Source organism: Diospyros lotus, chromosome 9 (assembly GCF_014633365.1).
Source record: "Diospyros lotus cultivar Yz01 chromosome 9, ASM1463336v1, whole genome shotgun sequence".
NCBI classification, from domain to species: Eukaryota; Viridiplantae; Streptophyta; class Magnoliopsida; order Ericales; family Ebenaceae; genus Diospyros; species Diospyros lotus.
This window is the reverse complement of record NC_068346.1, coordinates 35,323,633-35,349,750: the sequence shown is the minus strand read 5'-3', so window position 1 is coordinate 35,349,750 and position 26,118 is coordinate 35,323,633. Positions and strand designations below refer to the sequence as shown.

Sequence of the window (26,118 nt, the reverse complement as noted above, 5' to 3'; positions counted from 1 at the left end):
TTAATAAAAATGCAGTATTAGCATACGTATGAAATGTATACATCACCTTACAGAAATATATACATCATCCACTTACCATCCAATCCCTCACCTTGGCCATCCAAAAGTAAATGCATGGGTTTCGAAACAGAAACAAAAGAAATGAATTGCTTGCGATTCAACAAAATCCAGTTTGCTAATAAGAGTAGCAGCAAACTATGTTGGTAAAAATATAATATTGAGGATGGACGAAAGAAAATGGATGTTTCCATTTCATGATTAGTGTATTTTTCAAAAGGTGTCTTTTTTATATCGAAATATTTAGTTATCAAATTTTTCTTTGGGCCATAATTGGCATGAATTAAAGTTGAGGCAAGTGCTGGACATATGCAATAAACATTACGTACAGCCAAGAAACTCTAATCCCTGAACAGTAGAAGTTCTATTATGAACGGAATTCTGTCTTACATGTTACTATATAAATATAACACATTTACAAGTTGTTATACACAATACAATTGCATGTGATGGAAGGGTTTTTTGGTTCGGTAATATGATCGGATCACAGACCATAAGATTCTACAAGAAGAGCAATTTAAGTCCAGTAAATTTTTGCATATAAAATAATAGATATGTAAATATATAATAAGCTTAGAGTTTACCCAAAAAAACAATACATAGAAATATCATGAGAAGTAGATAACAAGGACAAAAAAGCAAATAATAATAGTAATAGAATAAAATGGCTTGGCAAATATAAATATATTTTCATATATAAACTAATGTAATAAAAAAATGCACAACACTATCAACCTCAAGAAGAAGAATAGATGTTGTAGCAGCAAAGAAGATCGAAAAAAAAAAAAGAACAAGAAGAAATAGTGTTCCCGTAATAGCAGTCAGAAGAAGCACAAATGTTATTGTTGCAGCAGCAGCCTCAACAAAGAAGAAGAAATACTATGCTTCAACAAAGCTTGGTCCATCCTTGGCCAGTTTGACAAAACTTTCGAATTTGGTTCTAGAATAACAGAAGAAAACTCTTCTTTTTTTTTATTTCTTAATTTGGACAATAGTCTTGTGAGCCACAAGGCCCAAAACAAGTAATTGATAGTAAATAGGTAATTTTATCCCAGAATATGATTTAATTAGGTTTGTATAGGATCAGATCAGAATTGCCATCCTACCCAATCTTACATTCTGTACTGATCCTAATAAGATCCTCTACTAAGAACCAATCCTATGTGCAATCTGGACAGATTCCATGAAATTGGATCCTACAATCCAGATCAGGATTTTGATAACCATCCACCTTTGTTCCTCTTGCATAACACATACAAAAAAAAGACTGAAAATATATAAATAAATGCAGAGCATGCTTTGTATCAAAACACACTCACCATTCTTATACACATGGACGGATGGAAGTGCCAAATGAGACATTTTCTCCTTCATAGACCGCAGGGGCCACCGTTCATCTGGAAGTATAACTAAAGCTCTTGGGTTCTCCCTTGGAACTAATAAAGCGTCTGCCTTGGGTGCAGCAGCCATTTCATCACTACTAAAAAATGGCACCTGCATAGCAGAACATTCCGGCAACAGAAGCATTAATGTAATAGATCTCCAGGGTTTGGTTGAATAGGAGTTGCTACCTGAAAAGGGGACAGGAAGAGAAATAATTTTCCATATTAAAATGTAGGTTTTTAAAGTGGTTCTCACCTTTGGGCCATCACTTTTAGCACCATAATTCCGAACTGGTAACATAATCCGTCTTCGAGACAAGTGTCTAAACGTCAGCAAGGATGACACCCTTCCAACAGCTGCAGGCTTATCAGACACCTGCTTCAAAGGATAATTTTATTGTGATGCACAAAAACCTTTTCCTAATATGACGGATGACTCTTACTAAATATTGTAAAAGGCGGCAAGTGTGAAACTTTTTTGGTTTTTACATACAACTTACATGTCAAAGAAGTTTGGCTTGTAAGAAAAAAACAACTGCTTTATTATATATAAATTTGAAAAAGCACAATGATGCAATGCTTTATTGGAAGAATACAACTGAATTTAATTTGTGGTCATTAATGACTCAACACCATGTTGCATGAAGTTGACATTCTGGCTAACATATTTTCATCCTGACAAGCCAAAATGATTTTTGTCATATGCAGAGATATGTGGCTTTTCATAAGGTACACTACTATTATTGTACTCCTTGGTTTAGGCCTTCACCACTGCCAATTATCCCATATCCTTACTGAAATGAAATCTACCTCTATAAATCACACACACAATATGATATCTCATCCAAGAAAAGCCATTTCCAGATGAAATGTTCTTTTTGGAATCTTCTTGCCCACATTTCTGTGATTTCTTTTTCTCCACAGGTACCTTATCCAGCGAAGGTGCCAAAAGGGGCAACCTCTGTTGTTTGGAGTTAATACAAGAAAGTAAATACAACCTTCTAAAGCATTCTGTTGTACTTACAGGCATGCTAGAAATTCCATACCGAACTGGTGATGTAGATCCAGCCTGACAAATTGACAGCCTAGGCATTGTAGGTAAAGCTCCTAAAGGGCTCACATTAGGTGCTGGCTGCACTGGCACAGTGCTCTGAGCATCAGACCTGAGATACACGCAATTCAACAAAAATCAGCAAAAAGCCTGGTTCAGCCAGGGAAAAAAAAAAATTGAAATCTTTCTTCACGTGTCAAAGTACAATAAATGAAAGAAGAAATAAGCTCTGCCATAATATAAAGGGTAAGTTTGCATGTGTAGCCAGAATAAACCCTTCCTCCCTCTCTCTCGGTGAATATAAATCATTATATATTTTTTTTTTTTTTTGAATTATGCCCCATTAGCATCCTCAGCTACTCTGTCTCTAGAGCTACACTGAGGAAGTAAATCGATGAATGTGCCCAAATAATCAGGGTGGTAGATCTTAGCACCACTAATATCACTCTTAAGATCCTCCTCCAGAAGGAAACATTCTGTTTCTCTTAGGAATCGAACCCATACTAAAAATCTTCAGACAAGCTTTCAACCTATCCCTTTACCACTTGGCTATGCCCCTGGGGGCTAAATCATTACATTTTTACATGGAAGCTAAGATGAGTCCATAATCTTGTTTGCCTCAAAAATATGTCTGCTTCAGTAGCATAAAAATTTCAATGAAGATACAAGGGATCTGTACAAATGACGCGTAAATCAAGGCAACAAAGTTCAGTTTCAAAAGAGACATCCACGCAGAACAAGTTGAGCATACAACTAAAATGCACATGCATGCACACATGATTTGGTTGGGTGTGTATTAACCAAATTTGAAAAAAAAAAAAAAAATCCACAATTTTCTCATTGAGGCAAAAACTCTTAACGGGAAAAACACCATGCATCTCTTTACAACTTCAACAATTTAGTAATAACATTTGTCATTATTAACTTCTAGATTAAATTAACAGAACAAGTTAGAATAATTAGTATAGAAAGGTAGAGATGAAGCATACAGTTTTCTAAAGGTGCTCTGACCACATCCCGAGGTAATGCTCTCAAAGCCACGTAAACCTTCCAAAGCAACATCAAAAATAAAATGATAGTTGCATGTAGTTAACCACAAAATGACATTGTATCCATCAAAAAGAACAGATTTGAATAAAAACTCTCAGTTACCTGTTGATGATTGAGGAAAATGGCTAGTAGTAAAAGTAGGTGCCGGCTGAGTTGTGAGAGTTGGCCGCAAAGGAGTAGACAAAGAAGGCTGCTGCTACGTCATGTACAGAAGAAAATGAGAGATACATCCAAAATTTTGTTTACAAAAGCTGGAATCTCGCATATAAAGTGAAACTACAAAGAACATTTAAAAGAAAAAGAACTAGGGAAAAGATTCTAAAAACAGATAAAATGAAAGTACAGTCAACCCAATAACTTACACCAGCTTGAGTAGAACCAGGCAGATTGTTCACAGAAAACAGAGGTGGTATGCTAGACAAGAAGTTTTCCCCCACTTGAGGTCCAACTGGTTGTGCATTAGAGGCTTTTGGTTGACTGAAGAAAGGGGCAATGTATGGTTGTGGAAACAAAGCATTTGTATGTGTGAATGAGGGTCCGACGGACACAGATAGTGGGGATGATTGTGTGTTCGCAGAATTCAAACCACAGTTAAATCCAGAAGATGTTTGCAAAGGTGAAGCGGAAACAGAGATAGAGGGAAATGGTCCTATAAATGAGCATGATTGGCTAGACAAAGATGGAAAACTATTGGTCAGAAATACAGGGGCTGCCGTTGTTACAGGAGGAGAAGGTACAGAAAATGGTGTTATCCTGAAAGGATTTGCAGATGACGATCCGGTAAAAAAAGATGAGCCAAAAGCTGAAGTAGGTGGTCCTATACATAATGGGCTAGACAAAGATGGAGAATTATTGGCCAGAGCTGCAGATGATCTTATGCTGAAAGAATTTGTAGATGGCGGTCTAGGCAGAAGAGATGATGGCACAAATGGAATTACAGAGGTCAAGGGACAGAAGGGATTCAATGATGACTGAAAAAGTGGCGTAGGTAAAGGAGCAGAGTAGTTTGAGGTAGTGGAACCAACATTAACAGTCACCCCTGCAGCTTGACATACACCAGAGAACCCGCCTGAATTTCAGATCAATGTGAAAGAAGAGTCAATACATAGCATTTCAATAAGAATGCTAAACAAAAACAGAAGAAACCACAAGCAATCACACAGCAATGCATACCTTTATCACCCTGCTGATAATCATCCCACCTCAATTCTTCATGGCTTTTGTCTTTGTTAAGGGGCATGGCTGTAATGGACTGTAGTTTAGCAGTAGGCTGATTCCCACTCCCACCATCTTCTTCCGATGTTGCAGTGTAAGCTGCTAGTCTACTTCCTCTGCGTTGACTTCCAATACCAACCTGCTCACATCTTGCGGTTCCGAGTGTTGGCATTGTGGCTGGGACTCCTGCAAACAGATTGTGGCAATAATAGTGCCTCTTGTGAGTACTAATCAAAAGACGCAAGTATTAAGTACCATAGCTCCCTCATAATCGGGGAAATGCTTCTTTAAACAAATATCATTAAGAGATATGGATAACACCCACCAAAGGAGAAACTCTGAATGCCAAAAACAGGAGCAGCTCCAACTAAGTTGCCACCGCCAAATGATTGTCCAAATGTTGTAGTAGTACCAAAACTAAATTGTGCAGTGCCTCCTGGTGTACCAAAGCCTGGGCTGCTTGATGCTCCAACCACGGAGGTGTTAGATACTCCAAATATAGAGTTACTTGACCCTGTCCCAGATCCAAATGTTGGTGCACTGGAGACAGCAAAAGCTGTGCCTGTGCTGCCAAATGTAGGGGTAGATGATGAACCGATTGCTGAAATATTTGCAGCACCAGAAGGTGATGTGCTATGTGCACCAAAGGTCAGGACACTAGCAGCAGCGGGTGAATTTTCAGTTGATGCAGTGGAAGTAGAAGAACCAAACAGACGGCCGCCAAAAGTTGCTTGTGTTTGTTGAAATGTGCTTCCAGTACTTGATGAAAATTCTCCAATAGAAGACTTCTGTCCAAATATAGAAGATCCTACAAATATGAAACAAGAGAAAATGTTTCGCATATAATAATTTGAATTAGCTAAGTCAAGAGGACAACATATTCTAATAAATAAGACAGCAAAAAAATTAGAGTAAGAAAAATATTTCCACTATCATTTATGAAAATTGAATAACAATCACAAAAGTGCATACCATAAACTTCATGAGAAAATACAAAGAAAACTGCAAATGAAGGAATGAAATTTTCAAATTATGTGCTTCTATAAAACAAGCAACATATAACCAAAAGAATTACTGACCAAGTCAGCAGGGATTCAAGATGGCCATCAACTTGGATATAGATGAAGAATATATGAATTTTCTTGTCATCAAACAAGATCTAAGGAATCAACTGATTGTTCCGCAATCTATCAAGAATCTGTGCTGAAGCAAGTAATTTATTGTGGTCCATCATTTCACAAAAAATTATCCAAATATATTTCATCAAAATCATTAATTGATAAATCCCATATAATAACCATGGTATAGCTGCATTACAATAATGAATTACTTAAATGGGCATTAGAATTCAGAAGCAGCAGATTCCCCGATATACGAAGCTCATTTGGCAAAAAGAATACAACGCAATTAGCCTTGGGGTAATTTGAAAGAATTAAACATTTAAAAACAGTTTAACTACTCTGGCAGCCTTTCAAGTATGAAACCGCATGATGTATATTGTGAACCAATGCAATATAAGACAGACATTTTCTAATCAGCTTATGGATGCAGTCATGTTTTAAAATGGAATTCATAACTCGTTATTAATAAGAAATTTCCATGGCGCTTCAACTTTTCCAATAAATAAGTGCCGAAGATTGACGACGTGAGCAGTCAAAGTCATGTAAAAATAGGACTTGTAAACTTGCCCCCCTCCCCTTCATTTTGTTTTCATTTTCTTCCCTCTCCCACCCGTCACCACTGGCAAGTCACTGGCGTCACCACTTGGGAATCACCTGAGTTTTGGCAACTGGCAAAAGGAGTCATCAGAGACCTCCAATCACTCTAGTTACCAGTTGGCAGTAAAAAAAAAAAAAAATCAAACACAAAAAATGATAGAAAACAACATACTAAATTCTCATGTTTTAAACGAATCAAAAAATTAAAAATGAAAGTTACGTCAAACAATCTCCGCATCATTTAATTTTTTCCATATTACTAAAAATGCCTAATGTTAGCAACAGTAAAGTTGCTTCTAGTCCTTTCAAGCAACCTGTTTGTAATGTAAAGGTAAGGCTACCTCTGCTGATCCTTTCAAGCAGAGAGCCTTGTTTACTAGGGACACCCTTTTGTTGAAAATGCCAGATAGGTGATTCTGCAAAACTAGGAATGTACATCATGTGCTTAAGTTACAATGCACCATCATGTGTCTTCTTCTATCAACTATGTGCAACTTATCAACCAGAACTCTCTCTAGAATATATTACAGTGTAGGAGAAGTATTCTCCAGATCGGAAATGAAAGATGAATAAAGAGAGACTTCATTTCTGTTCTATATTTAAAGATGAATGCACGTGTCTTCTATATATAATTTGATGAAAGGCAACTCTGATTTCCAGAATGATGGACTGTGGAGTCAAGACTTCCAGGTCCCGGTACCAGCCTAATATTACTCATCTGGTGCCGATGTTAACACAGCCTAACAGTAAAAGAGAAACTTGGTGAGTGACTGTCCCAGCAAGTAAAACTTAAAAGAAACTGAATCATATCATTTGAGTACCAACCACCAAAAGGTGAGAAAGAGCTCCCGAAAGCAGGAGAAGATGGAGCAGTATATGTAGATCTTGCCCCTGAGAGTGCAGAGTCTGCTCCAGAGACAACACTTGAAGTTCCACCAAATATTGATCCTCCTGTGGGTGAACCAAAAGGAGTTGGACTCCCAAATGGTGTGGGAGTGAATGGACCGCCTGTGTTGCCTTTCCGCCCATAACCTGATGCGAACCCAAATGGGCTACTAGATGACTGCTCAAAACCTGCTATAAGAAAATGAAAATATTAAGAAACAAGTACAATGATCTTAACTCGCATGTGGCAGCCCAAAAGAACAGAAGTTGCTCTCTAGGACCAACCATAAACTTGGAGGCTTTGTTTCAAATTCCACCTAATCCACCTCAGGCTCAATTGAAACAGCTAGTTTCTGGCGATTGCCATATAAAAAACAATGCCATTAACATTATGGATAGAAATTTATTCCTACAGCATTATCCAAGAAATTGCAAAATGCTTCCAAGTAATTGATGAATAAACCCATAAACACAAACACGCCAGGAGAAGAAATAAGTATTAAAAAAACAATCTATCATTGCATGTTAAAGTTGCCTCACTAGTGCAGACTAAATCAAATGCACAATTACACCATGGAAAGCCCAAGAATCAGGCAAGAAATCAATCAATAAACCACCATCATTTCAAAAACTTGCACCCGATTCCATTCAGAAACGAACACTACAACTACTGTATTATTTTCTACAAAAACAATTGCATTAAATCCACAGATTACAAACGTCTACGTATATGTCTGCAAGATAAATAAGAAATGGAGATACTTACCAGATCCGGACCCGAACATCTTCTTGGGGGAACAAATTCCCGGCTGAGCGAAGCGAATTATGCGGCGGTGAGTTGAATGGATGAATCTACAATGTTCCAGGGAGAGATTCAAAGCATAATTCGATTCGAAGCAATGGATCTTCCTTCAGTACGTAGTAGGGTCATATATATAGAGATGGCAGCGCGCCGAGTAGCTTTCTTCTCAAGCTATAACCGCTACGCTACGCGGATTATGCCGTTGGAAGCTTTTTACACGAGATGCCCCTCCGTTCTAACAAATTACATTGCTGCCCTTTGCGAAAGGGTCCCTCGTGTTTGAGAAATTAAATTTACCTCCCATGCTAAGCCTCGCATGGGTATTTTATTAACCCAAACTTAAATTCATCGTGTTTATAAATTTAAATTCAAAATCCACATATAGTAGAGAAAGAATTAAAGTAATGCAACCCAATTAAATTTAACTTTGTTTAAAATAGGATTTGTTTTTTGTAAATTTCTGCTAATATAATCCATGATTTACGGAAAAGTTTTGGAGGTACCGTTTCAACATGTCGTATGTTTTTAAAACCCCAAAAAAGCCACAAAAAAAATTTCTCATTTCTGTAATTTTAAAACATTTTGGAACAATTTTAAAATATTAAGAAAATATTGGAAATGCATGAAAATATTAGAAATATAAAAAAAATCCGTCTCTAATCAATTTTTTAATCACAAAACTTTTTTTGTTTCTGACCAAAGATTTTTAATTTTTTTTCAACATTTGTTTCTAGAATGAGTTTGAATGCATTATAGAATATATGTTTATTTTTTATTAATTTTATATTTAAACTTTTAATTTTGTATTGGACATCATTAAAATTTGAATTAATCTATTATGCTCGACAAATCTACCAAGGGGGTTATCGAATGACGATAAAAAGACAAAAATACTGTCGCACAAATTATAAATTTACAAACCTTGTCATTGTTTTACCTATCTATTATCTGCTCTCTTTCTTTTTCATGGTCACTGATACAATCGTTGACCTTCGCTATCTTCACTTTGTCGTCTCGTCGACCACTACTACATCCTCCTTCCTCCGAGAATACAACAATAGTCGAAAAGGTGATGGCAACAAGACAAAGACGGCGACAATCAATGATTGCATTGGTAACCACGGGAGGGGAAAAAGAAATGAGAAAGCAGGCAAGCAAAACAATGGCTGGGTGAGCAACATTTATGTTAAAGTGAAACAACCAAACCAAATTGATAAAATTTGTCAATTCTATTTGATTCAAGCTATAAGTCGATTCGATTCAGTTTTTAAATTTAGTAATTTCGATTATTTTGATTCGATTTAATCTCTATATTGAAAAAAATAAAAACAACCAAATCGATCAAAATATTAAAAATAACATCATTTTTTCACTTAATTATTTGGTTTTTTTCTTTTTTTGGATTTTTTTTTTAATTTTTTAATTTTTTCGATCAATTTTGTTTTTTGCTTTTTTGATTTTTTTTTAATTTATTTGATTTAAAAATCTATTCGATTAGTTCAATTTAAGTTTCGAGACAAATTTGATCTATTCGATTTAAACTATCAAACTAATCAAATGCTTTCTTTTTCCCACACTTAATGACAAACTCTAAATTAAAAAATAAAAATTTAATACACCAAAAAATTTATTAACCTTCTTTTTAATAAAAAAAAAAAAATGACAAGACGATGCAGCGGGCCGCGACCGTTTCTACAACAAAAGGGCCGTAGTGGATCGGGTCACGCTAGAGCGAGGCCTATGAGGTAACGGGTGCGGTTCGGTCAAGCCCAAATATTAAAACCGGATCCCCACTTCGTCCAACCTTGAAAGCCAACTTTATTGTTCCAAATTGAAAATCTGACTTCCATAGTGAGGCAAAAGCTCGCCGGCGAACCGCCATGGACAGAAGCTCTTGACGGCGAAGGGAACTCGCATTCCTTGTTCTCTACGCTTTTGCCCTTTAAGTCAACTCCTATAACTGTTCCAAAGACTCCAGTTTTCCAATATAATCGAACTGAAAAGGTACAGCCGTACAGATATCTCCTTGCACCAGCAATCAAAGAAAGCAAGTTGAGAAACCATCTCCCCATTCACTGTCATCTCTAAATTCGTATTTTCTGAAGTGCTGGACCTTGAATTTCCATTCCCCTTCCACAGGGTCATACGACACAAACTCCATACCTTGTTTGTTTGCTTTCTTTACTAGAAACTCTCTGTACTTATCAACCTTAGGTCCATCAACGTACTGTTTGCCTGTCTTTTTGTCAGCATAAGGAGAGTGGCCACTGCAGGCTTGTTGAGACCCTGTCCCACTGGATGTTTCTTGCTCTCGTCCATGTAGACAATCACTTCATGGTTGTTAAAGTGGATGTAGGAATCCAGATCAAGCTTCTGCACATCTGTTTCTCCCAGAAACTTTATGCTGCCATAGCCATCACGTCCAACCACAAAATCCTTCACATGTCTGCAGAATCCTGGCTCAGCTCTTTCCTTGGCAGCCAGCTCCTGGATTCCAGGTTCTGTGTAGTAGTCAGAACGCCGGAGCTGTGGCATTAATGCCTGAATATCAGCTACGTGTTCTTCCAGAATCGCAGCCTCACCAGCTTCATGACCTGCGGCTCTGGTATGCAAAGCTCTTCCCTGGCAGAAATCATAAGTGCTTCCACCATAAGGCTTCTTCCCTGGGAGAAATCATAAGTGCTTCCACCCGTTCCACCATAAGGCTTCTTGTTCAATTTGGAAGGATCGGCACCCTCCATGTCCTGCAGTGATGTCAGGACTATTTTCAGCCAAATGATCTGCAGTGACGTCGAAAGAAGAAGAGGTTAATAAAAATGCAGTATTAGCATACGTATGAAATGTAGCAAATGAGAATACGAGGACATCACCTTACAGAAATATATACATCATCCAATTACCATCCAACCCCTCACGGTCTCACCTTGCCCATCCAAAAGTAAATGCATGGGTTTCGAAACAGAAACAAAAGAAATGAATTGCTTGCGATTCAACAAAATCCAGTTTGCTAATAAGAGTAGCAGCAAACTATGTTGGTAAAAATATAATATTGAGGATGGACAAAAGAAAATGGATGTTTCCATTTCATGATTAGTGTATGTTTTCGAAAGGTGTCTTTTTTATGTCTAAATATTTAGTTGTCAAATTTTTCTTTGGGCCATAATTGGCATGAATTAAAGTTGAGGCAAGTGCTGAACGTAAGAAACTCCAATCCCTGAACAGCAGAAGTTCTATTATGAACAGCATTCTGTCTTACATGTTACTATAAATATAACACATTTACAAGTTGTTATACACAATTGGATGTGATGGAAGGCTTTTTTGGTTCAGGTAATATGATCGAATCACAGACCATAAGATTCTGCCAGAAGAGCAATTTAAGTCCAGTAATTTTTGTATAAAAAATCATAGATATTGTATATATATATATCATAAGCTTAGAGTTTACCTAAAAAAATAATACGTAGAAATATCATGAAAAGTAGATAACAATGACAGAAAAGCAAATAATAATAGTAATAGAATAAAATGGCTTGGCAAATATAAATATATATTCATATATAAACTAATGTAATAAAAAAATGCACCACACTGTCAACCTCAAGAAGAAGAAAAAGAAGAAGAATAGATGTTGTAGCAGCAAAGAAGATTGAAAAAAAAAGAACAAGAAGAAATAGTGTTTCTGCAATAGCAATCAGAAGAAGCACAAATGTTGTTGTTGCAGCAGCAGACTCAACAAAGAAGAAGAAATACCATGCTTCAACAAAGCTTGGTCCATCCTTGGCCAGTTTGACAGAACTTTCGAATTTTGTTCTACACTAACAGAAGAAGACCCTTTTTTTATTTCTTAATTTGGACAATAGTATTGTGAGCCACAAGGCCCAAAACTAGTAATTGACAGTAAATAGGTAGTTTTATCCCAGAATATGATTTAATTAGGTTTGTGTAGGATCAGATCGGAATTGCCATCCTACCCAATCTCACATTCTGTACTGATCCTGATAAGATCCTCTACTAAGAACCAATCCTATGCGCAATCTGGACAGGTTCCATGAAATTGGATCCTACAATCCAGATCAGGATTTTGATAACCATTCTCCTTTGTTTCTTTTGCATAACACATACAAAAAAAAGACTGAAAATATATAATAAATGCAGAGCATGCTTTGTATCACAACTCACTCACCATTCTTATACACATGGAAGGATGGAAATGCCAAATGAGACATTTTCTCCTTCATAGACCGCAGGGGCAACCGTTCATCTGGAAGTATAACTAAAGCTCTTGGGTTCTCCCTTGGAACTAATAAAGCGTCTGCCTTGGGTGCAGCAGCCATTTCATCACTACTAAAAAATGGCACCTGCATAGGAGAACATTCCGGCAACAGAAGCATTAATGTAATAGATCTCCAGTGTTTGGTTGAATAGGAGTTGCTACCTGAAAAGGGGGCGGGAAGAGAAATAATTTTCAATATTAAAATGTAGGTTTTTAAAGTGGTTCTCAACTTTGGGCCATCACTTTTAGCATCATAATTCCGAACTGGTAACATAATCCGTCTTCGAGACAAGTGTCTAAGCGTCAGCAAGGATGACCCCCTTCCAACAGCTGCAGGCTTATCAGACACCTGTTTCAAAGGATAAATTTGTTGTGATGCACAAAAATCTTTTCCCAATAAGACGGATGACTCTTAATATTGTAAACGGTGGCAAGTGTGAGACTTTTTTTGTTTTTACATCCAACTTACATGTCAAAAGAAGTTTGGCTTGTAAGAAAAAACAACTGCTTTTTGATATATAAATTTTATTAAAGCACAATGATACAATGCTTTATTGGAAGAATACAACTGAATTTAATTTCTGGTCATGAATGACTCAACAGCAAGTTGCATGAAGTTGACATTCGGCTAACATTTTTTCATCCTGACAAGCCAAAATGATTTTTGTCATATGCAGAGATATGTGGCTTTTCATAAGTTACACTACTATTATTGTACTCCTTGGTTTAGGCCTTCACCACTGCCAATTATCCCATATTCTTACTGAAATGCAATCTACCTCTATAAACCACATACGCACAATGATATCTCATCCAAGAAAAAGCCATTTCCAGATGAAATGTTCTTTTTGGAATCTTCTTGCGCACATTTCTGTGATTTCTTTTTCTCCACAGGTACCTTATCCAGCAAAGGTGCCAAAAGGGGCAACCTTTGTTGTTTGGAGTTAATACAAGAAAGTAAATACAACCTTCTAAAAGCATTCTGTTGTATCCTGCAATGGAGGTTTAGAAATTGCACACTTACAGGCATGCTAGAAATTCCGTACTGAACCGGAGATGTAGATCCAGCCTGGCCATTGTAGGTAAAGCTCCAAAAGGGCTCACATTAGGTGCTGGCTGCACTGGCACAGTGCTCTGAGCATCAGACCTGAGATACACACTGAAACAAGACTTTGAAAATAATCCAATAGCTTGCTTAAATTAAATCCAAGAGTAGCAGAAAATATATATACAAACTGCTGCTATATCACTTTGCTAGAAAGTAGGAAAGGATTTGGTACTCTACTCCTAAAAAATAGGGATGACTATCTCCTAAAACTTAGGAGATAAAGAGGATGTAAAATACAAAAGATTATAACAATTATCTTCTACTAACAAACATAAATTTAAATAATCTAAAGATAATCTTGATTTCCAGCAAATATTATCAGCTTCTAGAGTCCTTCTCCACTTATACTTCTAACATAAACTGATCTCATCCAACACTCCCCCTCAAGCTGGAGAATAGATGGAAGTCATTCCCAGCTTGCTAATTAGAGCCTCAAAAACTGGTCTTGCAACCGCCTTTGTTAAAACATCAGCCACTTGATCATTTGATGGTATATAGGTCAAGATTATTCCTCCTTCCTCAATTTCTCTTCTTATAAAATGCCTATCAATCCTCACATGTTTCATCCAGTCATGTTGCACTGGATTTTTAACAATGCTGATAGCTGATTTGCTATCACTAAATACTTTTGTTGGTTGAGATAAGGGAATCTTCAAGTCCTCCATGGCCTTTCTAGCCAGATTACTTCACATATCCCATGAGCAATTGCTTGAAACTCGGCTTCAGCACTGCTGCGAGCCACAACTGACTGCTTCTTGCTTCTCCATGTAACAATATTCCCAAATACCTTAGTGCAATACCTTGAAGTTGAACGACTATCTTCTCTAGAACCAGCCCAGTCTACATCTACATAGCCTTCAATGCTCCTATTTTCAATTTTCTTGAACATTATTCATTTTCCAGGAGTTCCCTTTAGGTATCTTAGAACATGTTGAACTGCTCTCATATGTTTTTCTGTGGGTGAATGCATATGTTGGCTGATTACACTCACTGAATAGGCTATGTCTGGCCCAGTTAATGACAAGTAAATCAACCTCCCTACCAACCTTTGATACTTTTCTTTGTTCACGGGAGCATCATCACCTTTTTCTTCGAGTTTCCAGCCCTTTTCCAAGGGTGTTCCAGCTGGTTTGCAAGCTGTCATTCCAGTATCTTTAAGCAAATCCAAGGTATACTTCCGTTGTGAGATGAACAAACCCTCTTTGCTTCGAGCTACTTCCATGCCTAGGAAATATCTCATAGTCCCTAGGTCTTTAACTTCAAACTTAGCCTTCAATTGCTGCTTTAGATTATCAATTTCTTGCAAATCATCACCTGTTACAATAATATCATCAACATAAACAATTAATATAGCCCTTTTTCCATTTTTGTTGAGTTTAATGAACAAAGTATGCTCGGATTGGCCTTGTTTATACCCTAGCTGCCTGAGGGTCATGCTGAATTTGTGAAACCAAGCCCTTGGTGACTGTTTTAGACCATAGAGTGACTTTTTCAGCTTGCACACACTACCACTTCCAACCTTTTGCTCAAAACAGGGGGGAACCCTCACATAAATCTCTTCCTCCAAATCACCATTAAGAAAAGCATTCTTAATGTCGAATTGAAAGAGAGGCCAATCAAAATTCACAGCAATAGATAATAGTACTCGAATGGAATTTAGTTTGGCAACCGGGGCAAATGTCTCCTCATAGTCGATTCCAAAGGTTTGGGTAAAACCTTGTGCAACCAACCTAGCTTTGTATCGCTCAAAGCTCTCATCAACCATATATTTGACTGTAAATACCCACCTACATCCAACCACTTTCTTGTTATGAGGCAATGGAACTATCTCCCATGTCTTATTTCCCATTAATGCATTCATTTCTTCCATTACAACTATTCTCCACTTAGGATCTTCCATAGCAACCTGAATATTTTTGGGAATATTAATGCTGTCAATCTAAGCCAAATACCCTCTGAACTGTGGAGCCAATTTCACATAGGTTAGATGATTAGATATTGGGTACTTAACACATGATCTTACTCCTTTTCTCAATGCTATTGGAACATCCCAATCTAAGCCATCTTCTTCTTTAATACTGCTGTCATTTTCTAGTGCAACTATCCCCTCATTGCTACCCTTTTTGCTAAAGGATCGGTCTCTGGATATGGCTGGTTTTGCTTCAGTTCTGTATGACCTTTAGATTTTCTTAAGTAGACAAATAGAGGAGGGTTTTTGGCTGCTGTAGGACTAGGTTTTTCCTGCTCAGAATGATGAGAGGACTCAGAATTTGCAGGATCTTTGGTGTCAGGTTCAGAATTTCCAGCACCTTCAGAATTTCCAACACCAAACAGTATGTTGTCATGAGGGACTAAGAATTCTCCCCCTTGAGAACATACTGGTAGATTTGGATCAAAGGAAAATAAGGGAGAAATGGACTCGTTGGAACTGTTTTGGTGGCCTGTGAGGGAATAATAGGGAAGATCTTCATAGAATGCCACGTCGGTGGAAACCACAAATTTGTGACTGGTAGGACAATAGCATTTGTAACCCTTTTGAGAGGGGGAATATCCAGCAAAAATGCACTTGGTGGCTTTAGGATCCAACTTGGTCCAAGAAGGGGCATTGTTGTAAACATAGACGATGCAACCAAAAAACTTAGGAGCAATAGACAAGATGGTAGAGATGGTTGGATACATAGTACATAGAATGCTGAGAGGAGTTTGGAATTGCAAGGTTTTGGATGGGAGACGGTTAATTAGGTAGGCAGCAGTGAGAACTGCTTCTCCCCAATAAGAATGAGGCACATTTATAGTGATCATCATAGCTCTAGCCACTTCTAGGAGGTGTCGATTTTTTTGTTCGGCCACTCCATTTTGTTGGGGTGTATATGGACAAGAGCTTTGGTGAAAAATACCATGCTTGGCCAAGTAATGAGAGAGATCATTTGAAAAATATTCTCGGCCATTATCAATGCGAATTATTTTGATGGAAGTTTGGAACATATTCAAAATTAATTTGTGGAATCGTTTGAATATATTACCAGTTTCAGATTTTTCCTTCATCAAGTACACCCAACAAGCCCTAGAATGATCATCGATAAATGTAATAAACCATCTAGAACCAGTGATATTAGGGCATTTAGAGGGTCCCCAAATATCACTATGAATTAATTGGAATGGAGTAGAAGACTTATATACATTTGAGTAGGATGATGAGATCTATGTTGCTTAGCAAAAGTACACTGTTCACATGAAAGAAACTGCTCTTTATTATCAAACATATCAGGATATAAAGATCTAAGGTAAGGAAAACTAGGATTTCCTAAGCGTTCATGCCATAATAGGACATTGGCATTGGTTTCTACACTTAGAACAGCTTTATTAGAAGAAAAACTAGAAGGGAAAAAAGGATCTACTGCAAGACAATAAAGGCCATCCATTACTTTAGCATTGCCAATCATCTTCCCTGAGGCTCGATCCTGAAAAACACAATAAGAAGGGTAGAACATTACAATGCATTTCATATCTTTAGTGATTCGGCTCACTAATAATAAATTATGTTGCAGTCCAGGAACATGTAACGTAGAATTCAACTTTAGATTAGAAATATATGCAGTCCCCATACCCAAAACTGGTGAAGTGGTTCCATCAGCCATGGATATATTGAGAGATGAGTCACATAAGGTATAGTCAGTCAAAGACCATGCTGAATTTGTCATATGGTCTGATGCTCCCATGTCAATCACCCATATATTCTTAGAAAGACTTTTAGAAGCCAAGGAATAGGGCTGGAAATTACCTTGCAGTACTAGAGAAGCAGAGGGCTGAGGATTTGTTTGGATGGACTGATCTGCACCTTGGTTTAAAAGCCTATACAAGGCTTGAACTTGCTCTTCTGATAGATTCAGATTGGACTTATTTTCTGTTGGAGCCTCGACATTCTAGGCTGCTGCTTTGGGATTATCTTTCCTCGGCCGTTGCCTCCAATTTGCTGGTTTTCCATGGATTTTCTAGCAATTTTCCTTAGTATGGTTGGGCCGCTTGAAATGGTCACACCATAACTTGTCCCTTGCTTGGCTCTTTGAAAAAACATCCCCCTATTTAACAGAGGCAAGAGCTGAATGCTGGTGAGGTAAGACTGAATCTGATGGGTTTTGAAGCATTACTTTTCTCCTGCTTTCTTCCCTTCTTACTTCTGAAAAAACTTCCTTGAGTGATAGAAGAGGCTTTGTACCCAAAATCCTACCCCAAACTTCATCCAAATCAGGGTTAAGACCATATAGGAAGTCAAAAATTCGCTCTCTTTCTATCATCTTATTATATTGTGTGCTATTAGTTAGAGACTCCCAAGTTATTGCATAGAACATATCCATCTCATGCCATAATCCAACCAAAACATTAAAGTACTCGGTCACACTGTTCATACCTTGTTTAGTGTTCCTGATGGCTGATCGGACTTCAAAACATTGAGAGAAATCTTCCAAATCTGAATACATCTCTTGGGCTGATTCCCAAACTTCCTTGGCCGTTTTGTAAAACAGGTATGTTCTCCCTATTTTTGGCTCCATGGAGTTGATTAACCAAGCCATGATGGTAGAATTTTCAGCCTCCCAAAGGCCATAGTTGGCTGCTGTAGCAGGCAGAGCAGGGATGGATCTGGTTAAATATCCGGATTTTCCTTTGCCTTTTATCACTAACATCATCGATTGAGACCATTCCCTAAAATTACTCCCATTAAGTTTGTGTTGAGTAATTTGTAGGGGATGGTTATCAATAGGTATTGTAGTGAGGTGTGAGGGAGACGGAGATGGAAGAGAAGCATTTGGAGATAAAGTGGCTAAGGCTTCGGTTAGGGTTGGGTTGAGAGTGGCATCGGCCATGAATGAAATCGAGAGAAGTCACTGTCGTTCTTCCTTGATCGAACAGTGCTCTGATACCATGAAACAAGACTTTGAAAATAATCCAATAGCTTGCTTGAATTAAATCCGAGAGTAGCAGAAAATATATATACAAACTGCTGCTATATCACTTTCCTAGAAAGTAGGAAAGGATTTGGTACTCTACTCCTAAAAAATAGGGATGACTATCTCCTAAAACTTAGGAGATAAAGAAGATGTAAAATACAAAAGATTATAACAATTATCTACTACTAACAAACATAAATTTAAATAATCTAAAGATAATATTGATTTCCAGCAGATATTATCAGCTTCTAGAGTCCTTCTCCACTTATACTTCTAACATAAACTGATCTCATCCAACACACACAATTCAACAAAAATCAGCAAAAAGCCTTGTTCAGCCAGGGGAAAAAAAATGAAATCTTTCTTCATGTGTCGAAGTACAATAAACAACAGAATAAATAAGCTCTGGCATTCTTAATATAAAGGATAAGTTTGCATGTGTAGCCAGAATAAACCCTTCCTCCCTCCCTCCCTTCCTCCCTCCCAGTGAACATAAATCATTACATTTTTACATGGAAGCTAAGATGAGTCCATAATCTTGTTTGCCTCAAAAATATGTCTGCTTCAGTAGCATACAAATATCAATGTAGATACAAGGGATCTATATAAATGACACGTAAATCAAGGCAACAAAATTCAGTTTCAAAAGAGACATCCACGCAGAAGAAGTTGAGCATACAACTAAAATGCACATGCGTGCACACATGATTTGGTTGGGCGTGTATGAACCAAAATTGAAAAAAAAAAAAAATCCACAATTTTCTCATTGAGGCAAAACCTATAAACTGGAAAAACACCATGCATCTCTGTGCAACTTCAACAATTTAGTAATAGCATTTGTAATTATTAACTTCTAGATTAAATTAACAGAACAAGTTAGAATAATTAGTGTGAAATAATTGAAAAAAAGAAGAATACTTTCTCACTTAAACTAGGAATGAATGTACAAGTATAAATAGAGAACAACTCCTAAGAAATCTCCTAAGTTTTAAGACTAGATAATTCCTAGAATATAGGACTAGATAATTCCTACTTTCTAGGACTAGATTACAACAATTAATTTATAGAAAAAATACAACATAAATCAGAAAGTTAGTTGCTTGCTACTCTATCTTTATCTTCGCCAACACTCCCCCTCAAGCTAGAGAATGTATATCGCACATTCCAAGCTTGCTTGTCAAATCATCAAATCTCTTTGCTGGCAACCCCTTGGTCAGTATATCTGCTACCTGATCCTCTGAAGGCACATAGGGTAACTGTATTAAACCTGCTTCCAATTTTTCCTTTACAAAATGTCTATCAACCTCAACATGTTTAGTCCTATCATGTTGAACCAGATTATGGGCTATGTTGATAGCTACTTGGTTATCACACCTTATACCAATTGGGCCTTGGATTTGAATCTTTAGGTCTTCTAAAATGATTTTCAACCATAAGACCTCACATAGACTTAGGGCCATGGCCCGGAACTCTGCCTCTGCACTTGACCTTGCTATCATAGTCTGCTTCTTACTTCTCCATGATACCAAATTTTCCCCTAGATATACACAATAACCACTTGTAGATCTTCTATCTGTTACTGAACCTGCATAATCTGCATCTAAAAAACCATTGATGTCCAGTTCTTTCCTTGCTTTAAAGAGAATTCCCTAGCCTGGAGTGGTCTTCAAGTAGCTTAAGATCCTCCTCACAGCTAGCATGTGCTCCTCTGTTGGATTGTGCATGAATTGACTCACAAGGCTGACTGCAAATGCTATGTCTGGCCTTGTGTGGGATAGGTAGATTAGTCTCCCAACAAGTCTTTGATATCTCCCCTTATCCACCATTTGACTTTTTGGATTATTCCACAATTTACTGTTAGGTTCAATTGGAATTTTAGATCCTTTTCCACCAAGCATACCTGTTTATGCCAACAAATCAAGTACACATTTTCTTTGGGATAGAAAAATCCCTTCATTGGAGTAGGCAACCTCAATGCCTAGGAAATATTTGAGAGTGCCCAAGTCTTTGATTTCGAACTCTTTAGCCAATTTTTCTTTGAGTTTTACTTGCTCTTCTTTATCATCACCTGTAATAATCATATCATCAACATACACTAAAAAAATTGTTATTTGTTACCTTGTGTTCCTTTGAATGCTTTATAAAGAGAGTATGATCCCCTCTACTTTGAAAATACTCTAAAGCTTTCATAGCTTTAGAAAACCTGCCAAACCATGCCCTGGGGGATTGCTTAAGGCCATATAAGGCCTTCTTTAAGCGGCATACCTGTCCTTCATTTCCTTCTTGGAATCCTGGTGGTAATTCCATATATACTTCTTCCTCTAAGTCTCCATGGAGGAATGCATTTTTTACATCTAGTTGTTGTAGGTTCCATTCAAAATGGGTTGCCAAGGATAAGAGGATTCTAACCGTAGTCATTTGTGCTACTGGGGCAAATGTTTCAAGATAATCAATTCCATATGACTGGGTATATCCCTTAGCCACCAGCCTGGCCTTATATCTTTCAAGGGTGCCATATGCCTTGTATTTAACATTAAAAATCCATCTACACCCAACAGGATTAACCCCTTTTTGGTTTGGATACGAAGTCCCATGTGTGGTTCTTTTTCAACGCCCCCATTTCTTCCATCATGGCATTTTTCCAATTATGATCCTCTAGTGCCTCTTGAACTATTTTAGGAATGATAATTGCATCTAAGGATGCTAGGAAGCTCCTATGTTTTGGGGAAAGTCGGTGATAGGAGATGTAATTGGTTAAGGGGTGTGGGGTGTTTTGTGCAGTTTCGCACCCCTTTTCTAACAGCAATAGGGAGGTCTAGATCATCAAAGATAGATTCAGTAGAAGTCATGGGAATGGGTTGTGTGAGATCATTACCTTGACTAGAGACTGAGGACTGGATTTGCTGGGGTTGTTGGCCAGGCTGCCTCCATTTGTAAACATAGGGTGAACCCTTAAACCGTACTAGAGGTGACAACATTTGAGTGGCTATTTCCCTATTCATTTCAGCATGATCTTGTCCTTCTATATGGCTACCAGTACCTGAAGATAGGTTGCTGTCAGTGGTATGGGAAGGCTGGGCATTGAGGCTAGAATGAGAGTGTTGTGGCTATTTGGAAGCAGGGCTGGAATGAGAGTGTTGTGGCTATTTGGAAGCAGGGGCAGAGGCTGGGTTTGGCATGGCTGGAATGGCTGGGTTTGGAATTGATAGGTGGTCAGTGGTGGTATTCCAAAGATCACTGTGGTCACCATAAGTAGGCTCCCCCTGGTGACCAGTGATAGAGGAATGAAAAAATGGAAGGGTTTCAATGAAGGTAACATCCTTAGAGACATATAGTTTTCGGATATGAGGATGGTAGCATTTGTATCCTTTTTGGGTAGGTGAATAGCCTAAGAATACACATTTGATTGCCCTAGGATCAAGTTTATCTCTATGTTGTTTGGAAATATGGACAAAGGCCACACAACTGAATACTCTAAGAGGTAAAGAGTTGTGCACATTAAAATCTGGAAAATGTGTAGTTAGGCATGCAATAGGGCTTTGATAGTTGAGAATTTTGGTTGGCACCCGATTAATCAAAAATGCAACAGTTAGGACAGCTTCCCCCCAATATAGTTTAGGTACATGATGATGATGAAGTAGGGTACGAGCCACATTAAGGAGATGTCTCATCTTCCGTTCGGCTACTCCATTTTGTTGTGGGGTGTCGACACAAGAAGATTCATGGACAATCCCTTCTTGTTGGAATAATTGATGCATATGATGATTGAAATAATCACGGGCATTGTTTGTCCTAAATTTTTGGATAGGGGTTCCAAATTGGGTAGCTATCATTTTGCAAAAGTTTGGCAATACTGTCCCTATGGCTGTCTTATCTTTAAGCAAAAAAACCCATGTCATACGGGTGCAATCATCAATGAAGGAGATAAACCATTTTGCCCCAGAATAATTAGGAATTTTGCAAGGCCCCCAGACATCCGAATGGATTAAGGAAAAAGGTTTTGAACTGATTTTATTACTAATTGAATAAGAAACACGATGTTGTTTAGCCAAGATGCAAACATCACAATGAAATATGCTAGGGTCTATAGATCTAAAGAAAGTAGGAAACATAGCCTTCAATAGTGAGAATGGAGGGTGGCCTAGGCGGTAATGGTGCAGCCATATTTCTGAGTGATCTGCTTCATTGTTTGAGGAGTATGCCACCTGCAGCTGGTCCCTAGGTGGTTGAGAGTTCTTCCCCATGAAGCAGTACAGCCCATCCTTTACCCTAGCAGCTCCAATCCTCGTCCCGGTCTTCAGTTCCTGAAACTCACAATCATTAGGAGAAAAAATGGCTAAGCAATTCAAGTCCTTTGTGAGTTAATGGATTGAGAGAAGGTTTGCTGATAATTGAGGGACATGTAGGACTTATTTAAGAGACAAATTTGTGCAAAGGTTAACTTGGCCTTGACCAACAATAGGGACTGATTTACCATTTGCAATGGTAATTTGTTTGGAGGTGTTGAGTGGCTGGTAGGTAGTAAATAGACTTGGATTGGGTGACATGTGGCTAGTGGCTCCTGAATCCAAGATCCAAACATCATTCCAAATAGTCTTTAAGGCAGTAAAGTATGCAGAATTTGTGTTACCTGAGAGTGCTAAAGAGAAAGTGCCTTCTTGCATAGTCTTAAGAAAGGATTTCAGCTTATGGATCTCATCAGCATTAAGTTGAGTGAGATCAGGGCTGCCATCTGCATCAGTCTTTTCTCCAGATTTGCCCTCCTCTTGGGTTTTGTTAGATAGGTAGACTTGATTCTTTGGAGCCAAGTTTTTAAACCCACCAAGCTTGCTGAGAACTGCCTCCTTTCCATGTAGCTTGAAACAAGTGTCTCGAGTGTGCCTAGGTTTCCGGCAGTAAGTGCACCATAGGCCATCCTTGCTGCTGCCAGGTTTTACCTACTGTTCCACCCTTCCTAACTTCCTTGGACCATTGCCCTTGTTTGACATCAATGTTGAACCATCCATGGTTGCCTCCTTTAGCATCACAATCCTCCTATTCTCCTCACTCCTTACCATGGCAAATACTTCATTGATGGTTGGTAGCTTTTCTCGGCCAAGTATCTGCACCCTAACTTGATCAAATTCATAATTAAGTCCAGCCAAGAATTCAACGATCCGATCCCTATTCATTATTTGATTAAGGGTCACAGCATCCTCCTTACATATCATCTTAATATTTTGATAGTGATCCAACTTTAGCCAAAGGCCTTTCATGTAATTATAATATTCCATAACTGTCATCCCACCTTGTTTAGCCCCACTAATCTTGGTTTTAATTTCATAGATAACAGATGCATCTTGTACCTTTGAGTAAGTTTGTGTTACAACCTCCCAAATCTCCCTAGCAGTCCCCAAAAACATATAATTCCTACTTACCTCAGGTAGCATGGCATTCCATAGCCAAGACATGATCTGGGAATCTTCGATTTCCCATGTGGAAAACAATGGATGATCTGCATTAGGAGGAGAGGCCGTGAGATGGGCAATTTTCCCTTTTCCTTTGAGAAAAGTTCGCACCAATTGGGCCCATTGCAAGTAGTTTTTTCCGTCTAGGCGGTAGGATAGGGTGATGTTTGGCAGATCTCCAGCAACAGCACAATGATTTATCTCTTGACTAGGATCGGCAGGCTGCTCCTCCTCGGGTGAAGCCTCTCCAACGACAATATCAGATCTTGCGGACATTCTGGACAATTCGGGAGGGCCAACAACAGAAGCATATGGCTAATGAATAAAGGAGTGCAATGAAGGCACTCAAAGAGAGGTTAGAAAACGTCCAATGAAGGCACACGGCTAGGATTTCAGAGGCTGTAATGGAGGCTCTGATACCATGTGAAATAATTGGGAAAAAGAAGAATACTTTCTCACTTAAACTAGGAATGAATGTACAAGTATAAATAGAGAACAACTCCTAAGAAATCTCCTAAGTTTTAGGACTGGGTAATTCCTAGAATATAGGACTAGATAATTTCTACTTTCTAGGACTAGATTACAACAATTAATTTATAGAAAAAATACAACATAAATCAGAAAGTTAGTTGCTTGCTACTCTATCTTTATCTTCTACTTTATCTTCACCAACAATTAGTATATATAGAAAGGTAGAAATGAAGCATACAGTTGACTAAAGGTGCTCTGACAACATCCGGATGTAATGCTCTCAAAGCCACGTAAACCTTCCAAAGCAACATCAAAAATAAAATGATAGTTGCATGTAGTTAACCACAAAATGACATTGTATCTATCAAAAAGAACAGATTTGAATAGAAACTCTCAGTTACCTGTTGATGATTGAGGAAAATGGCTAGTAGTAAAAGTAGGTGCCAGCTGAGTTGTCAGAGTTGGCTGCAAAGGAGTAGATAAAGAGGGCTGCTGCTACTTCATGTAAAGAAGAAAAAGAAAATGAGAGATTATAAACTAAAGGAGAGGGAGAAAATAACTTTCTCTATTTTCTGTACATACATAATACACCGATTCCCCTTTGTTCTTATAGAGGAAGAGTACAACACAATAGGAAAATACAAAAAAGGAAAGAAGAATATAGATAATATTCCTAACATATACTCTATCAATCAAGGAGAAGATATGGGGAATAAATTAGAGATAATTTCATTTCCACTGAGATACATCCAAAATTTTGTTTACAAACGCTGGAATCTCACATATAAAGAGAAACTACAAAGAACATTTAAAAGAAAAAGAACTAGGGAAAAGATTCTAAAAACAGAAAAAATGAAAGTACAGTCAACCCAATAACTTACATTAGCATGAGTACAACCAGGCAGATTGTTCACAGAAAACAGAGGTGCTATAATAGAAAATAAGTTTTCCCCCACTTGAGGACGAACTGGTTGTGCATTAGAGGCTTTTGGTTGACTGAAGAAAGGGGCATTGTATGGTTGTGGAAACAAAGCATTTGTATGTGTGAATGAGGGTCCGACGGACACAGATAGTAGGGATGATTGTGTGTTCGCAGAATTCAAACCAGAGTTAAATCCAGAAGATGTTTGCAAAGGTGAAGCGGAAACAGAGATAGAGAGAAATGGTCCTATAAATGAGCATGATTGGCTAGACAAAGATGGAAAACTATTGGTCAGAAATGCAGGGGCTGCCGTTGTTACAGGAGGAGAAGGTACGGAAATGGTGTTATCCTGAAAGGATTTGCAGATGACGATCCGGGAAAAAGAGATGAGCCAGATGCCAAGAGAGATGATGTTCCAAAAGCTGAAGTAGGTGGGCCCATACATAATGGGCTAGACAAAGATGGAGAACTATTGGCCAGAGTTGCAGATGATCTTATGCTGAAAGGATTTGTAGATGGCGGTCTAGGCAGAAAAGATGATGTCACAAATGGAATAACAGAGGTCAAGGGACAGAAGGGATTCAATGATGATGGAAAAAGTGGTGTAGCTAAAGGAGCAGAGTAGTTTGAGGCAGTGGAACCAACATTAAAAGCCACCCCTGAAGCTTGACATACACCAGAGAACCCGCCAGAATTTCAGATCAATGAGAAAGAAGAGTCAATACATGGCATTTCAATAAGAAAGCTAAACAAAAACAGAAAAAACCACAAGCAATAACACAGAAATG

The 26,118-nt window shown here is 38.0% G+C and overlaps 2 protein-coding genes across 6 annotated transcripts in view; both read right to left on the bottom strand.

Moving 5' to 3' along the window:
- The window catches only part of LOC127809475 (nuclear pore complex protein NUP98A-like), a 40,316-nt gene that overhangs the window by 952 nt on the left and 13,246 nt on the right, over positions 1–26,118 (bottom strand). Inside the window, exons 1-10 of one of the 3 annotated variants that reach the window (XM_052348292.1) lie at positions 8,125–8,265; positions 7,299–7,547; positions 5,081–5,563; positions 4,714–4,941; positions 3,903–4,609; positions 3,643–3,733; positions 3,480–3,537; positions 2,464–2,602; positions 1,696–1,815; positions 1,377–1,551 (exon numbers count right to left, since the gene is read on the bottom strand). In XM_052348292.1, the coding sequence (XP_052204252.1) occupies positions 1,377–1,551; positions 1,696–1,815; positions 2,464–2,602; positions 3,480–3,537; positions 3,643–3,733; positions 3,903–4,609; positions 4,714–4,941; positions 5,081–5,563; positions 7,299–7,547; positions 8,125–8,143 (2,269 nt within the window). In that variant the 5' untranslated portion in view covers positions 8,144–8,265. Of the gene's footprint in view, positions 1–1,376; positions 1,552–1,695; positions 1,816–2,463; positions 2,603–3,479; positions 3,538–3,642; positions 3,734–3,902; positions 4,610–4,713; positions 4,942–5,080; positions 5,564–7,298; positions 7,551–8,124; positions 8,266–26,118 lie in introns of those variants that run through there. The other 2 variants (XM_052348290.1, XM_052348289.1) reach the window with 2 other exon arrangements.
- On the bottom strand, positions 10,681–26,114 carry LOC127809477 (nuclear pore complex protein NUP98B-like). 3 transcript variants are annotated; one of them, XM_052348296.1, is made up of 7 exons: positions 25,290–26,114; positions 24,810–24,900; positions 24,647–24,704; positions 13,461–13,595; positions 12,667–12,785; positions 12,347–12,521; positions 10,681–10,904 (listed from the first exon to the last, which is right to left on the bottom strand). In XM_052348296.1, the coding sequence occupies exons 1-5, from the start codon at positions 25,773–25,775 to the stop codon at positions 12,740–12,742; spliced, it is 816 nt and encodes a 271-aa protein (XP_052204256.1). In that variant the 5' UTR covers positions 25,776–26,114; the 3' UTR covers positions 10,681–10,904; positions 12,347–12,521; positions 12,667–12,739. The 3 variants fall into 3 exon arrangements, with proteins under 3 accessions (XP_052204256.1, XP_052204255.1, XP_052204257.1); XM_052348295.1 differs by having other exon boundaries at positions 12,347–12,785; XM_052348297.1 differs by lacking the exons at positions 24,810–24,900; positions 25,290–26,114 and having other exon boundaries at positions 10,681–10,940; positions 12,347–12,523; positions 12,668–12,785; positions 24,647–24,706.